Source organism: Mustela nigripes, chromosome 14, assembly GCF_022355385.1.
Source record: "Mustela nigripes isolate SB6536 chromosome 14, MUSNIG.SB6536, whole genome shotgun sequence".
Classification (NCBI taxonomy): domain Eukaryota; kingdom Metazoa; phylum Chordata; class Mammalia; order Carnivora; family Mustelidae; genus Mustela; species Mustela nigripes.
The window spans coordinates 93,432,692-93,447,795 of NC_081570.1; the positions used below are offsets into that span (position 1 = coordinate 93,432,692).

General features: G+C 42.3%; 1 protein-coding gene and 1 non-coding gene across 2 annotated transcripts; both read left to right on the forward strand.

Annotated features, from left to right (window-relative positions):
• The first annotated feature begins 7,449 nt into the window (after positions 1-7,449).
• TMEM167B (transmembrane protein 167B) lies at positions 7,450-12,916 on the forward strand. Its single transcript, XM_059375626.1, has 3 exons — positions 7,450-7,598; positions 9,560-9,691; positions 10,443-12,916. The coding sequence occupies exons 1-3, from the start codon at positions 7,589-7,591 to the stop codon at positions 10,523-10,525; spliced, it is 225 nt and encodes a 74-aa protein (XP_059231609.1). The 5' UTR covers positions 7,450-7,588; the 3' UTR covers positions 10,526-12,916.
• A 1,225-nt stretch (positions 12,917-14,141) lies between these two features.
• Positions 14,142-14,552, forward strand: LOC132002392 (small Cajal body-specific RNA 2). Its single transcript, XR_009399877.1, has one exon. It is a non-coding gene; the product is annotated as a small Cajal body-specific RNA 2 (non-coding RNA).
• Positions 14,553-15,104: the final 552 nt, after the last annotated feature.

A 15,104-nucleotide genomic window follows, 5' to 3' on the forward strand; every position in this document is an offset into this window, starting at 1 on the left:
TGGGATCGAGTCCCGCATCGGGCTCTCTGCTCGGCAGGGAGCCTGCTTCCCTCTCTCTCTCTCTCTCTCTCTCTCTGCCTGCCTCTCTGCTTACTTGTGATCTCTCTCTGTCAAATAAATAAATAAAATCTTAAAAAAAAAAAAAAAAAAAAGATTGTGTAGCAACTAAGGCAAGAGAGAAGGGGGTCACAGAGCAGATCCTTAGAAATGGTACATCAAGAAACAGAAAAGACATGGGCACCTGGGTGGCTCAGTGGGTTAAGCCTCTGCCTTCGGCTCAGGTCATGATTTCAGGGTCCTGGGATTGAGCCCTGCTTCAGGCTCTCTGCTCAGTGGGGAGCCTGCTTCCCCGCACCCTCCCTCCCATGCCTGCCACTCTGCCTACTTGTGATCACTCTCTCTGTGTCAAATAAATCTTTAGAAAGAAAGAAAGAAACAGAAAAGACTGACAGAATGGTCTAAGAGGTAGTGTTGAAAGAAATTTCTAGACTCACAATGGAACCTTTCCTGTCCCAGATGCCATATCAGCAAATGGAAACTCAGTTGCTCTGTTTGACCAGAAATGCAGCATATTCCTTAGCCAATTCCCAAATGCCAGGCCAATTCTGGGCTTTCTTACTCCCAACAAGGTTGACTATCAGCCAGCCAATCCGATATATTCATCTTTCTCTTTCTTTTTCTTTATTTTATATCCTATAAAAGCATTCTGCCTTACACCCCATTTTACAGTTCTCCAAGACTGTCTGCTTCATGAAGTGTTCAAATCCAAGGCCTTTTCTAAATCTCTTTAATCATTTTTAATAGTAGGAAAAGATAAAAAAGAAAGATGAGGAGGAAAAGAACATATTTTGAGAGCTAAAAGAGAAAATTCTCCAAAAAGAAGCAAGTGGTCAGGAATGCTCTATGCCACAGAGATTAAGAGTTTAAGAGATTTAAGATGAGACCTTGGGTCTGACAATTAGGAAGTGGTAAAATAATCTGGACAAAATAGTTCCAGGACACTAGTGAAGACACTAGTGAAGTCAGATTATAAGAGGTTAAGGAATGAGCATATAGTTGGACAGTGAAGGGTAGAAAAGCAAACAGGTGAAAATAGCCTTAAAGGGCAATAAGATCAAGGAAAGTGGTCTTTGAATAAATGATTACCGAATGAGTAAAGCTGTGAATTTGTGCTGGATGCTTAGCTAACTGCTAGAAAAAGTCGGGTTTTCATTATGGGGGGAAAAAAAGGTGGAATGAGCTTCTAAAGGAAAGGTTAATGACAAAAGAGATTTGTTCCCAAAAGAATGGAGTCAGCACAGAGGCAGACAGCAGTAGCTGATAGGAGGGAGCAGTAGAGCTGAGTTGTGGGAGAAAAATTTGGACAGAAAGGCAGTGGGAGGGACTATCAGAAATGAGGAAAACAGGAGGCTGGGTGGTGTATTAGGATGGGATAGGAGAAGGCAGGCAGGTAGTCCCAAATACCCCAAATCCAGGAGAAGCTAAGCAATCTCACCCTCACTCTGCTCCCCCCCTCTACCCCACCCCCACTTCTTCCCCTCCATCCTAGTATACAGACTTCTACAGTGCCACTCCCTGTTTGGGGCTGAGTGAGATAGTGTCATTTTTTTTTTTAGGTGGCTTTCAGAATTTCCACAATAATCTTGTGCAGTCTTAACCATCAACTTCTTTACCAAAGAATGCCTGTATCCTTTGGTTAAACTTGCAGGCTCTGGGGTCAGATGAGTCGGTTTTAAAATCCTAGTTGTACTTGGGGCACCTGGGCAGCTCAGTCAGTTGAGCGTCCCACTCTTGCTTTCTGCTCAGGTCATGATCACAACGTCGTGGGATGGAGCCCCGAGTTGGACTCAGTACTCAGCACAAAATCTGCTCAAGAGTCTCTCTCTCCCCCTCTGCCCCTCCCAGTACCTTGTGCAAGAGTGCATGTGCTGGCACACACAAAGACTCTCTCTCTCTCTTTCAAAAAAAAAAAAAAAAAAATCCTAGCAGTATTAATTACCAACTGTGCTATTTTTGAGACAACTTACTTGACCTCTTAATACATCCCTTCCTTACCTGTGAGATGGAGATAATTTACTAACCTTCTAAGGTTATTAGGACACTTGGATGCGTCAACACCTAGAAGGTGCTTTGAACTGTACCTGGCATGTAGTCAATATTCTGTCTCAGCTGTTTTTATTCCAGAACCTATCTTTCAGCAGCATTTTCTGCTGTTCTCCTTCATGAACTCTACATTCCAGTTTCACAAGACCACATTCAACTATTCACACAACAAATATTTCACAAGCACCTGTAAAATGTGCAGCACTGGTAATGGACTGTGGATAATGGCAAACATTGAAAATACACAGTCCCAAGCTCATGAACCTTACAGTGTAGTAGGGGGACATGAACTGAATAGATATTGTATACTCTGATAGTTTATGATGGGGAAGGCAACCCAAGAAGGTCAGAGATGCCTTCCTTGAGCAGGCAGGGTTTGAGCTGAGACCTGAGGGATAAATGGAGTTAGCCAGTTAAAGGAGAAAGTCAAGAGCATGCTGTACCCCCAAATTTATCCTGTGCCTTCCCATTTCCATGCCTTTGATCACTCTATTCCTTTCCCACTAGAATACCTTCTCACTGGAATGCTACACGTGCCTTTCCAGCCCAGCTAAAATCTCTGCACCTCCACTAAGGAGGAGCTCTCCAGCTGAAAGCACTTTTTCCTTTACTCTCCCATAGCACTTAATTTTCATTTTCTTTCAACACTTCTCACTTTCTACTGTATTTTCTGCTGATTTATACACACAGCCTATCTTGTCTACTAAATCTTATTAAAAACGGAGTCTGTTTCTCATTCATCTTTGAGCTCCCAAAGGCTAAAACATTCCTTAGGCTCTGAAGTCCTGGAATAAATATTTATAGCATAAATTAATGCCTGTTTAACATCCTTTTTCAAATATGTTGTAATTCAAATGAAGCTATTGTTGCAAGCTGGCCCTTTGGGACTGAACTTACTCTTTGGTTAAACCAGAATGCCATTGTCATGGTCCCCATGCCTGATTAATGTTCACCACAGTGACCACAACAACCCGAACAAATAGGCCACTGTTCTTGACTGACAGGTGTTTGGCAACAACTGCCTGTCTTCCAGTGGAGGCTGAAATGAACTGAGAAGGGACTGTCTGAACTGAGTCCCCAGTCAGTGGGGCTCTATTTATTCCTTGCAGTTTGGCTGCAAAAGCCCGAGGCCCAGGCTTTGGCCTGATGGAAGGCTATATGGTGCTTTCCAGGATGACAGAGACACTAATGCTTGGAATAAAACCATCAAAGATTAGTATCAGTGGAAAGCATCCCAATTTGAAGCAGTATGAAAACAAGGGGAAGGAGCTCTGAAGTCAGACAGACCTGGGTTTGGATCCTAACTAGCCATGTGATGTGACCCATGTGCCTTCTTTGAGTTTCAGATCTCTCATTTGAAAAATATTCTGCAAAACAGTTATGAGGATCAAACTGTCATAATGTCATTATATACATAATGCCTGTGCTCTATTAAATGTGTTCATTCATCTCTCTTCTCCAATACAGTTTGTTCTTGAGGGCAGGGACTCATTTTTGCCTTTATTCCTGCAAAATCTAGCAAAGTGCTCAGCACATAGTAGACACTGGTTATTATTTTTTTAAACAAATGATTAAGAGCAACAGTAATAACTAGCCTTTATGGAATGCTTACTTCATGCCAGGTATTGTTGTAAACAGTTCATTTAATCCTTCAATGACCCTAGAAAGGAGCAACCAGTACAACCCAATTTTACAGAAAGAAAACTTGAATTTAATTTTTTAAATATAAAATTCTTGGTATAACAGATTTTGGAACAAAAGTCTGGTGAGATTCGTGTTATTCAATCAAAAGATAAACTACTTTATAAAACCTGGAAAAGAAAAAATGTGGTAGAGAGAGAAAGAAGGACATAAATATAAGAATGGGAAGAAGGAGCAAGGAAGAAGAAAGACACGTAGAAAAAAGAAACAGAAATGGGCAAATTCTGAGCAAAGTATAAAATAACTACTTAATCAAAATAAGATACTGTCTATCACTGTGCTTTGAAATAGTAACTAGCCAACTAATCAATCACTCTTCTCAGCTCTTCAACTGTCATGTCTTTGTCCTTAAACTTTATTTGTAAAAAAAGCAAAACAAAACAAAACAAAAACCTTTATTCGTAAATTCTGAGAATGACGGGGGAAAAGACCTATCTTTCAGAGAGTGACAAAAATTGGAATGGTTTTGAGGTGCCTGGGTGGCTGAGTCAGTGAAGTGGCCAACTCTTGATTTCAGCTCAGGTCATGGTCTCAGGGTGGTGGGATGGAGCCCTGAATCAGGTTCCGTGCTCAGTGGGGAGTCAGAGTCAGCTTGAGAGTCTCCCTCTCCTTCTGTCCCTCCCCCTGTTTGTGTCTTCTCTCGCTCTCCAAAATAAATAAATAAATATTAAAAAAAAAAAAAAGGAGTGGTTTCCTTCTAGTACAAAATGAGGAGATAAAGTTATCACTAAAACAGCAAATGGCATGAGCAAAAACTGTGAAAGCAAACAGTACATTTGAAGAACACCGAAGTCTTTTCAAAGCTGAAGCTTAACGTCTACCACTGGGAGAACAGTGGAAAGTGCTACTGGAAGGCCATGAATAGCAGGGTAAAGAGTTAAACAATATTTAGCACCCAGTTCTTGCTGTTACGGGAAACAACAGTTGTGATTTTGAGCAAAATTTTCTAGTCCTCAGTTTAGAAGACCAGAACTATAATAAGGCACTTGTGAGGATTAAATAGGATCATACAACAAGGTGTGGTAGCTTTGGAAATGTCAAAACATTATATGAATGTAAGTTTTCACTACTGGAGGATAAAACTGATGTTTAAAGAAGACTGACATAGTAAAATCACTAACATGATAGCTGTGAGATTAAAAAGGGAAAAATCTGGGGGCTCCTAGGCGAGTCAGTGGTTTAAGCCTCTGCCTTTGGCTCAGGCCATGATCTCAGGGTCCTGGGATTGAATCCGCATTGGGCTCTCTGCTCAGCAGGGAGCTTGCTTCTCCCTCCCTCTCTCTCTCTCTCTCTCTCTCTCTCTCTGTCTGCCTCTCTGCCTACTTGTGATCTCTCTGTCAAATAAATAAGTACAATATTTTTTTCAAAAAAAGGGAAAAATCTGAATGACATCTTGAAAAAAGTTAATTGACTCAAAGATAACTGACAAATTTAAACTTTAGTGATTGGGGGAAAAATATTAATCATAGAAACTGGGAAATTGGAGGGGAATTGCATTTGGCTTTTAACATTTCAGATTTCAGCAGAACATCTATTAAAAATTAAGATTGGAGCTTGGCTAGGACATCAACTTAAGAACTCTGCAAAGAGCTAGTAGTTGAAACCATGAACAGAATAGGTCACCAAGTGAGAGTAAATAATGAGAAAAAGAGGGTGTAGGTTTCTTAGGAACATCTGTATTTCGGTGGAAAAGCCTGAGTAAAGACAGCAATTAGGTGCAGATCAGTGAGGCTAGCACCTTTCAACAATAACCAAAAAAGAGGAGAAATTTTTTAGTTGAAGGTGAGCTACATGATCAATGCAAATTAGTAAACATGAATTTATTTAGGACTTGGTTTGGGCTCTGTGGGTGCAGGGAATCAACAGTCAGTTGCTAGTGATATTATTAGTGTTGATGCTGATTTAGATAACAATTGATGAAAAATTCAAAGGACAAGACAATTATGGATTTTTATGTTGTTTTTGAAGGGTTGTGAGCAGTTCATTTGGGCAGGGGGATTTGTATGTGTATAGGCATATATTTATCTGGCCTTGTCTTACATTTTGTCCTTTGTGTCTTCCTCCCCCCCTCCCCCCCCCCCCCCCCCCCGAATTTCTGTGTCTTTTTGCAAGGAGTCTGTGTTGCATCAGACTTCTTGTGGCTTGCCTCTCCACTTCGGCTCTTAAAAGGAGACATTTTGGGAGCTTTTTTTCCTGTAACTAAGCGGGCTACAGTGAGCAGATGGCATTGCAACAAGAGGGGCATTTAGTTCTTTTAGGACCTTGTCAAATCACTGGGTACCTTACTTAAAATTTCGGCCTCAGAAGATTGAGTTGCACTCTCGCCACGTTTTATTTTTTTATTTGAGAGACAGACCGCGCAAGCAAGCATGGAGGGGTGGGCAGAAGGAAAGGGAGACAAGCAGACTCCCCAGTGAGCAGAAGCCCCACCCAGGCTCCATCCCAGGACCCCAGACAGTAACCTGAGCCCAAACCAAGAAGCAGAGGCTTCAGCGACTGAGCCACCCAGGCGACCCTTGCATTTTAATAAAGCAGGTCGAGTTGTGCCCAATTAAAAATTTGAATTACAAAATGCAACTTGCGGCTTTGTCTCCTCTACTCTACCCCCATCATTAGGCTGTAGATCTCTTTCCTCAGCTTGTGAAAGTTTTGTGAAAAGTGCTGTCTTGATATCCCCGATTTCTGGTTAAACAGTCCAAGGTGACCCCAGCATTTAACTAAATACAACAGAGTATTGGGCCTCTCCTGAAAGTTTAAAGGAAGATCCACAGAAACAGGCACTTATCTGTATGTTTCCCGATAGAGTGGAGCTTTAGGGACTGAAATATGTGGCTTGTTTCTGTTATGTTTCTTACTTCATTCTGAGAGTTCAGAGCCTAACTATCCTGATTTCCATAAGGAGTAAGAAAGAAGTGATTAAGTGATGTAGGTCAATTATTTCTCAGTAAAACTGGAGAAAAAATTCTGGCGTACCCAGTAGCAAAAGGAAAGAAAGAAAGAGAAAAAAAAGAAGGAAAATAAAAGAAGTAAAGGTAAGAAAGGGCAGCGCACCAAAAGCAAGTCTGGAGACCTCATGAGCCCTGCTGTCAAGAGTTGTCTTTTTTTTTTTTTTTTTTTTTTTTAATTTTTAAAGATTTTGTTTGACAGACAGAGATCACAAATAGGCAGAGAGGAAAGCAGACAGAGAGAGGAGAAAGCAGGCTCCCCGCGGAGCAGAAAGCCCAATGTGGGACTCGATCGCAGGACTCTGGGATCATAACCTGAGCCCAAGGAAGGGGCTTTAACCCACTGAGCCACCCAGGCGCCCTGTCAAGGGTTCTCTTAGTTGGAATCCCAGGACCGAGACCTTTCCGTCGCAGGAAGGTTGCGGCTTACACACACACTAGCTGTCACAGCGCAGAAAAAAAGTGCAAAGCTGCAAGCCTTTACCTATCCAAATTCACCAACATGAACAGGTCAGGTTAGGCCTCCGCGCTACTGCCGCAAAGACACCCGGAAAAATGTGGTTACCATGGCCACTTCAGAAGCCACCCGGAAAGCCCGCTTTTACGCGTGTGTACACAGCAAGCACCGCCCAAACGAGTCCCCTAGCTCCGCAATCTGCTAGCCACTCCTGAGTGCATTCGGCGCTCGCCTCTCTGCCCTTGCGCCTGCGTACAACGCCTTCTACCCGTCGCTGCGGCCCCGATCGGGAAGTGTCAACACGGAGCTGGGTTCTCCAGACTTCACCGATACCACTCACAGCTGATCCCGGAACCCCTAGCCAGGCCCGGGCCCAGCCGCCATGACGAACGGTGAGAGCCAATACCCAGAGTGGAGAATGGGAGTAAAGGACGAGGAGAAACGTGGCGGGCGGGGCCGGGACTGACGTGGCCATTCTCCCCGCCCCCCCCCCGGCCCGGCCCCCCCTTGGCCTTTCAGTGCCCCAACCCTTGTTCCCCAAACCCTTGTTCCCCAAACCCTTCCGCGGCTCCCCGGTCCAGTGCTCATCTAGAAATACCAGTGCCTTTCGTCTCCACACTCCACACGAGTCATCAGTCCTTAGGAAGAGAAAGTCTGTGCTTTCTCTTCCCCCTTCCTAAAAGTTCGTCCTAGCCCTTGCAAGACTTCTGGGCAGGGTAGTCCCAGTTGAACTATTGCTTTTGCACCAGGGAAGAGAGAGGATCCTCGTCTCAGCCCCTACGTTTTCATACTTTTCGGACTGTAGCTTCGTTGGGAGGACCAAAAAAATCCCAGAGAGTGCCAAGCCTCACACTTTTTGGAGGCGAATGTAGACCTTTAAACAAAGTTCTTGTTTTGAAAAAAAAATGCCAGAAAGCTTTTTCTTGTTTGATTCTCAAGTCCTGCCTGAGAGTGATCTCATCTGGAGATCCTGGCTAGTGTTGCAGGGGTTGAGTTTAGAGACTGCCTCTTCTAAACGATGTGGCAGTTGCAACCCTGTTTATCCGACCTAATTTTCCAGACGCCTTCAAACACTTTATAGACATGATTGCCGAATTCCAGGGAGGTGCAGGAAGCAGGACTTTTATGGTTTTTAGAGTCAGCTTTACAGGAAAGAAGAGAAGGCCTCCTAGTATGATTTGAGGGGCATAGGAAGGTATTTCTTAGAAGTACCTTTTCCATAAGCCTGGCAGTAAATTTTGGCATTGTCTGCAAGAACTTATGAAAGTTAAAGAATATATTAAACTGTCATTCATCATAAGAATTGCATGTATGTGTTAATTTACCGGACCCTTTCTTATGTGACAGCTGGCTATGAGATAGTTTTATTGGAGAGAGGGAGATAGAGTGATGCGGAACTGGCAGCTACTGATTATGTAAAATAACCTTTTGAAGCTTCCTGGGCAAGTCACAGGTCTGAAGTTACTAAGCACAGTACCAGAAGGAACATCACTGGAGGAAGAAATCATCTGAGCCAGGAAATAAGAAAGCAGTCTGATACGTAATAATCACTGAGTAAATTTTAGTTACCTTCCCTCCTTTTATGGTCTGAATTTTTTTTAAATTTTATTTATTTATTTATTTACTTATTTGCAGTTGGGTGCTTCACTGTGCTTACATGTACAAGAAATGGCTTGTTTTACATATGCAAGAAAAAGAGCTAATTGTTCAACACTTTTTTCCACAATTGTTCTATGTTGATACCTCAGATACTTTTTTTTTTTAACAAGAACCTGTTATTCTAGCTGAAATTTGGTTTGTAAGTAGAATATTGTGCATGAGGTGTAAGATAAGCATAGGAAAATTGTAGTTTTATGAACTCTAACTCTTGGTATTTCCAATAAAGCTTTAGTTTTTGCCTTAACATATTCTTCAACAAAGGCAGATTTGAGAGACTTGGCTAAACATCTGGCTCTCCTTTATCACATGAGTGACTGATAATAGCAACATGGGTACTTTCTTCAGCTCAGGCTCCAAGGATTCTTAAGCCTCTCTCAAACTTTTACCAACACTGACCATTTCTGGGAGACTGATTTGTGATGCACTCTTCTCAGGACTTATAGCTCTTGAAAGGGGAGGAGAGGGTGCAGTGAAATCTAAGGGGGTTGTCTCCAAGCAATTTGGGGAACAATAAAGTAACTTTGTTAGTCCCAGGATTTTGGCTCAATCTTGTCAAGTGTTGGCATTGCTAGTTGATTTTAGAATCTGGATATTATATCATTCTGTTCTCTTTGGAGTTTTCAAATGGGATCACCTGTCGCAAGCTAGACTTGTACCAAAGGTGTATGTGTGTTTTTTTTTCTTTCTGTAACAGTGTACTCCTTGGATGGGATTCTGGTGTTTGGTTTGCTCTTTGTTTGCACCTGTGCTTACTTCAAGAAGGTACCTCGTCTCAAAACCTGGCTGCTATCAGAGAAGAAGGGAGTTTGGGGTGTGTTTTACAAAGGTATAATCATCCCTGGACAGTGGGGTGCTTCTAAGTGTAGGGGGGAGGGGGATTGGCCTGCAGTGTGTTTGGTTCCACTTTTATATAAGTTTATTTTAGCATCAAGGTAATTTTAATATTCTCTGTGGGGTAAAAGCATCTAAATAAAAGCAGTTTACACTGGCCTAGAACTGTTGGAATTTCTTCCCAATGAAAAGTTTTCCTGCTTTCAGAAAAGAATATATTGGAGTCTCTTTTAAGACTGAGTTCATTGGGGCGCCTGGGTGGCTCAGTTGTTGGGCATCTGCCTCCAGCTCAGGCCATGATCCCAGCCTCCTAGGATTGAGGCTCCCTGCTTGACGGGAACCCTGCTTCTCCCTCTTCCACTCCCCCGCTTCTGTTCTCTCTCTCTCTCGTGTCTCTCTCTATCAAATAAATAAATAAAATCTTAAAAAAAAAAAAAAAGACTGAGTTCATTAACTCAGATGCTTTTTTTACTTTTTACTTTTTATTAAGGGTATATCCTACCTACCTACATCTTTTTTCAAAATAGAACAAAATAAAAACTACAAAAAATACAAAATAAAAACAGGGTATTCACCTAGAATCTGCGGCTTATGGCTAGTATTTAAATGCATCCTTGGGTGGGTTCTTGAGAACCTTGATAGGTGTCTTCATCGTGACTAGAGATTTCAAAATACCACCTTGAAAATGAGGACTTAGATGAAAGGCAGGGTGTGATTTCTTTTCTCTTTTTACTTTTGTCTGCCAGCCGCTGTGATTGGAACCAGGCTGCACGCTGCTGTGGCAATCGCCTGTGTTGTAATGGCCTTTTACGTCCTGTTTGTAAAATGAATTCCAAAGCATCCGTCTCTTCAGCTGCCAACCAAGAGGATGAGAGTGAAGAAACTGTCCGGGGCCTGGGCCCAGCGTAAGAGAGCTCAGCTAAAATCATCAAAGTCCCCAAGATGACACCACAGCATTTGCCCCTACCATATAGGGGGGAAATTCCTCATGGTTACAAACATTATTTATACTTCAGGGGACTCCAGAAGGCCAACTTCTTTGGATCTGTGTGAATCAGTCCTCAGCAGAGAGCATATGATGTCCAGATAAATTACACCCCACAGTGATAAGATTACATACCTCCTGCATAAAAACCTGTCATCTATTCTGTTCTCCAGCTTATCATCAGGATCTTTTCAAACTGAGGCTCAGTATTCACACCTCTTGAGAAGAGAGAGAATTTTCAAGACTTTACTTTTTTTTTTTTCCACTGTTTGATTTGGATTTGGCAAATTGGTGAGGGCGGGGAGGGGGGGTGAGCTGGTGGGGTTTGTGGGGGGTGGGGAACAGGAGTTACACAATGCCAAGAAAATTTTTTGGCTTTGGAAATTTCTCTTTCATATACCCATCTGGGAACATAAGAGAGAGAGGCATGGTCCTCACTGCAAAAAGAGGACAGATGAATTAAATGTACTGTGTGCTGGTAGCTCAAGAGTTTGCCAAGAAAATCCGGGCCTACATAAGATTTGGGAATTAACTGTCCATAATGAGACCAAAAAGCGGTAACTTGATAAGGAAAAATGTTCTATTTACCGATATCCCCCAAAGGAGACTTTATCCCATCAAATGGTATATGGAAAATGAATCCACTGTTGCAATTTTCCTAAAGCCTTTTTATATGCTCTGAATTACTGAGTGCTAAATAGTGTTACTCAGTCTTAAATGCCACCACTAGGGGAAAGAGAAAGTATTGAAGAAATAATTTTTAATATATTTGCAGTTAGGGTAAAAGAAATCTAGTATATAATTAATACACTAGTAAGGTCATCTAGTTTAAGAATTTATTGTGATGTTAGATGGATGTTTTGTCATGTTATCCAAGACACAACCTTACTTTGTTTGAGTCTGGATTATTATGGCAATTTTTAATTGATCACTTGTTTTTCTTGGGCAACTCTTAGTTTTCCTCATATTGGAGTACTCTCTACCTAGCTCTTGGAAATTCTTTGTATTACAAGAACATGATAAATTAAAATGAGTGAGAGAAGTTGCTGCTATTCATGGGCATGTTTGGAAAGTTCACAGAATCCACAAATAAAATGAGGGTATTTTCTAAAGTTAAGTAAAACAGATGTTTGCAATGGGGATTAATGGGCTTTTCCATGGATATGGCAATTCTTACACAAATCATTTTAGATGACTCAACATTTGAAGGGAAGACTTCTCCATTTTAAAAAAGAGAGTGTTAGTCTAATTCTTGTAAAAATCAGGCATCAACATAGGAACCAATTGAATTGTCCATTCCAGTAAAACTTGACTGTGGACAAATCAGTTGTGGTTGACCCCTGTGTGGCAGGAAATTGTCTTTTGTCTTTTCTCCGAAGAAAAGCTGCTAGAAAGTTTGGTTCTGAAATAAGCCAGTTTAGTGGTTTGAGAGTTTCTAGAGGTGTAAAAAGTCCTCAAGTAAACACTACATGTCTAATCATCTCAGAATTGTGGCTTTTTTGTCTCCAAGAATTGGCCGACAGGGTAAATCAATTTCAATGATTAGTATGTTTTCCATTGTCTCTTCTGAGGATCTTTGACGAGGGAAAGGACATCTATTGGGACAGAAAAAAAGAGTTACACCTTGTAGGTGTTTTTGGGACCTGTTGGCCAGCAGGAAGGTTACTCCCTGGAAATACAGGTTCAGCATGTTTTGCACTTGTTATTTTGTAGCTTTAATGACTTGTTTTCCAATAGGGCTAATGTCTCTAAGCTCAGTGAGGAGAGCTGCTTCGGATTTTAAACCCATTTCATTTCACAGTTCTAGGCCTTGAAACCAATTTTTACAGCCTCCCAGGTGGGTCATCTTGACATAAATTGTTATATTTTGAGATGTTTTCCTAACAGAATGTACCAAAAAGTGCACAGAATGAAGGCAACTTGCAGCAAGAAACAAATACACAGCTTATTTCATTTCTTGCCTTTATGTAAGCAGAGAAGTAGAAGGCTGTTTAACTCATTGCTTTGGTTGATGTGTCATATGTTTTTTGAGTGAAAATTGTAGAAGTTGTTCCTCTGAGGGAATGTTTTGGGGTGGAAGAAGGGGGAAAGTGATATTGCCTCAGATTCAAACTGGCATTACCGTAAGCTCTGAATGCCAGGGTGGAATGAAGTCAGCCTTTTATAGTTAAAATACAAATTTTTATTCACCATTATCTGCACAAATCCTTGAAAATAAAATTTCTTTCCCTACCATTTTTGTCCATTTTATTTGTCACATGATGAATTAATTGAACGTTGTTCAATACTCCCTTTGGTTCTACCCAAGTATACCCTTTTAGTTTACATTAGTGAATATCATTATTCCAGTTGACCCCTTGTGATGGTCACCAAATATACGATGTAGTTTAGAATTTGTGAAGGTGCAGTTTTTTTCCTTTGAGGGAGCTAATAATGTATCAGCTTATATATATAAATATATACATTACATATATATACATATATATATGGATAAGTTTTGAAGCATGTTAAATAAGACAACAATACATTTTATCTACCCCTGCTATTAAAAGACAAATATTATGTTATTACCAGCCATAAACATTCAAATGAGGTAATCAGGTTAACCAGCCATGGCACATAAATGGATAGTATCCCCCTATTTGTTTATTCTAAATGTATGGTGGAACTGGCAGTTACAAATTATAAATTCACAAAATTCTGATTTATCCTACCCACACACATACCTTTTTCATTGAAGAAGGAGAAAGAAGGAACTGAGACATTAAAAGCGTGTTCCCCAGTATGAATGGAGCTAATTCGCATTATATAAACACTACTTTTTTTTCACTACTTATTCTGGAGTTTGAAAGTTAGACATGCTGTAATGGATGTGAAATTTAAGTGAAGGTTCAGCAATATGAATGCCATAGATAGCGTCAAGTTCCCGGTAACAAGGGGGCTCTTGTAAATGCCAGGGATATGCCTTCTTACTTTTACTCATTTCACAGTATCCTGACTCCCAAGACATTGGATTTAAACAATCTATTCCCACCTTTCTCTTTGCTAAAGTGGTGTTTTCCTTTTCCCCAGGTGGGGGGGGGGGGGAGTAGCTCTTGGAGAAGCTGATACTGGTTAGTGACCAGGATTTGCCTTTCCACGGGAAAGCATTAGGTCACCTATAAACCCCCTACACTGAATCATCTTATATTCAGAACCTGAATCAAAGACTTGGGTCAAAGACCAAAGGAAAGCTACATATACGGATATAAGCACGTACCTGCACAAAGATCTTAAGACCATCACAATTTAGTATTGTGGGAACTTGTCCGGTTTTTCTCTGGGACCCGGGTTCCCCTCCGGGCCACGCGGGGGCAGCAAAGCGCACACCAAGGGAAAGGCTAAACTCAGTGGTTCCTCCCATAATCCTCCGAGGCCGGAGGGGGGCGGAGAGATTTAAAAGAGGGTGAGAGTTCCGGTTCCTTCCCGGAGGGAGCACGGCTTGGGGACCGGGTGGATTGTGTGTTTTTACGGCGCTGCGTGGATGGCGCGTGTGGGCTGAGTGAATGGACGCGCGAATGCGTGAGTGTGCGCATGAGGCGTGCAAGACGAGTGTGAGCGCCCTTCCCTGAGCCCCTCCCCCCGCCTACACCTTGATCTTATTTGATCGGGTTGAGACCGTAGCCCCGCCGGGCCAACCCGAGATGAAAAGCTCTCCTCCTGCGAAGCCCCGTCCTCGGGGCTGTGTGCAGCGAGGCCCCTTGGGCGGCGGCAACGCCGCGGTCCCGGAGCTGGTCTTAACGGGGCCCGGCGCTCAGAAGTGATGAATTGATCAGATAGACGAGGCCGGGCTTGTCTCGGGCCGCTGATTATCGAGGCGATTCTGATCTGAGCCCGGCCCCGGAGCGTGATCGCCCGTGGCTTTGGGGCTAAACGTTAAAAGGCGGTGGCGGGGCCCGGCGCTGGGGGCTGAGGCGGTGGTGAAGGAGCTATCGCCCGACCTTCCCGGGAGCGGGAAGGCCACGGACGCCTTGTTTGGTGCTGCAGTGCTTTTCCCTAGTCCCTTTCCTTTTTTCCTTTAGGCCCGACGTGTGATGACTCTTTGTATGGTACTAACACTGGTGGCCCCCTGTACAGTGTATGCCGCTTAAGGTTATACATATATATATCTCCATAAGGGAACTTGGAGAGCTTATAAAAAGATTCCGAGGACACCCCACCCCCCCCCGATTTACTAAATTAGAATTATTAAAGAGGTCCACGAGTCTATATTTTTAAGACTCGGTTTATGGGTCACGATAATACATTTTTTAATACTCAGTATCGACCTGTATGAGATGATTAGCTAGAGAGTCACCCCTCTCTGCCCCTTTCAGCCATTCTAAATAATGAGAACTGAAACTTGATATTGCCACTTAGCAGCAAATGTTCTGAATACGTTGGA

Bases quoted from the DNA above. Each gene is read 5' to 3' on its own strand.
- TMEM167B (XM_059375626.1), top strand. The intron at 9,692-10,442 runs GTATAATCATCC...TTTGTCTGCCAG, and splicing joins TTGGGGTGTGTTTTACAAAG to CCGCTGTGATTGGAACCAGG.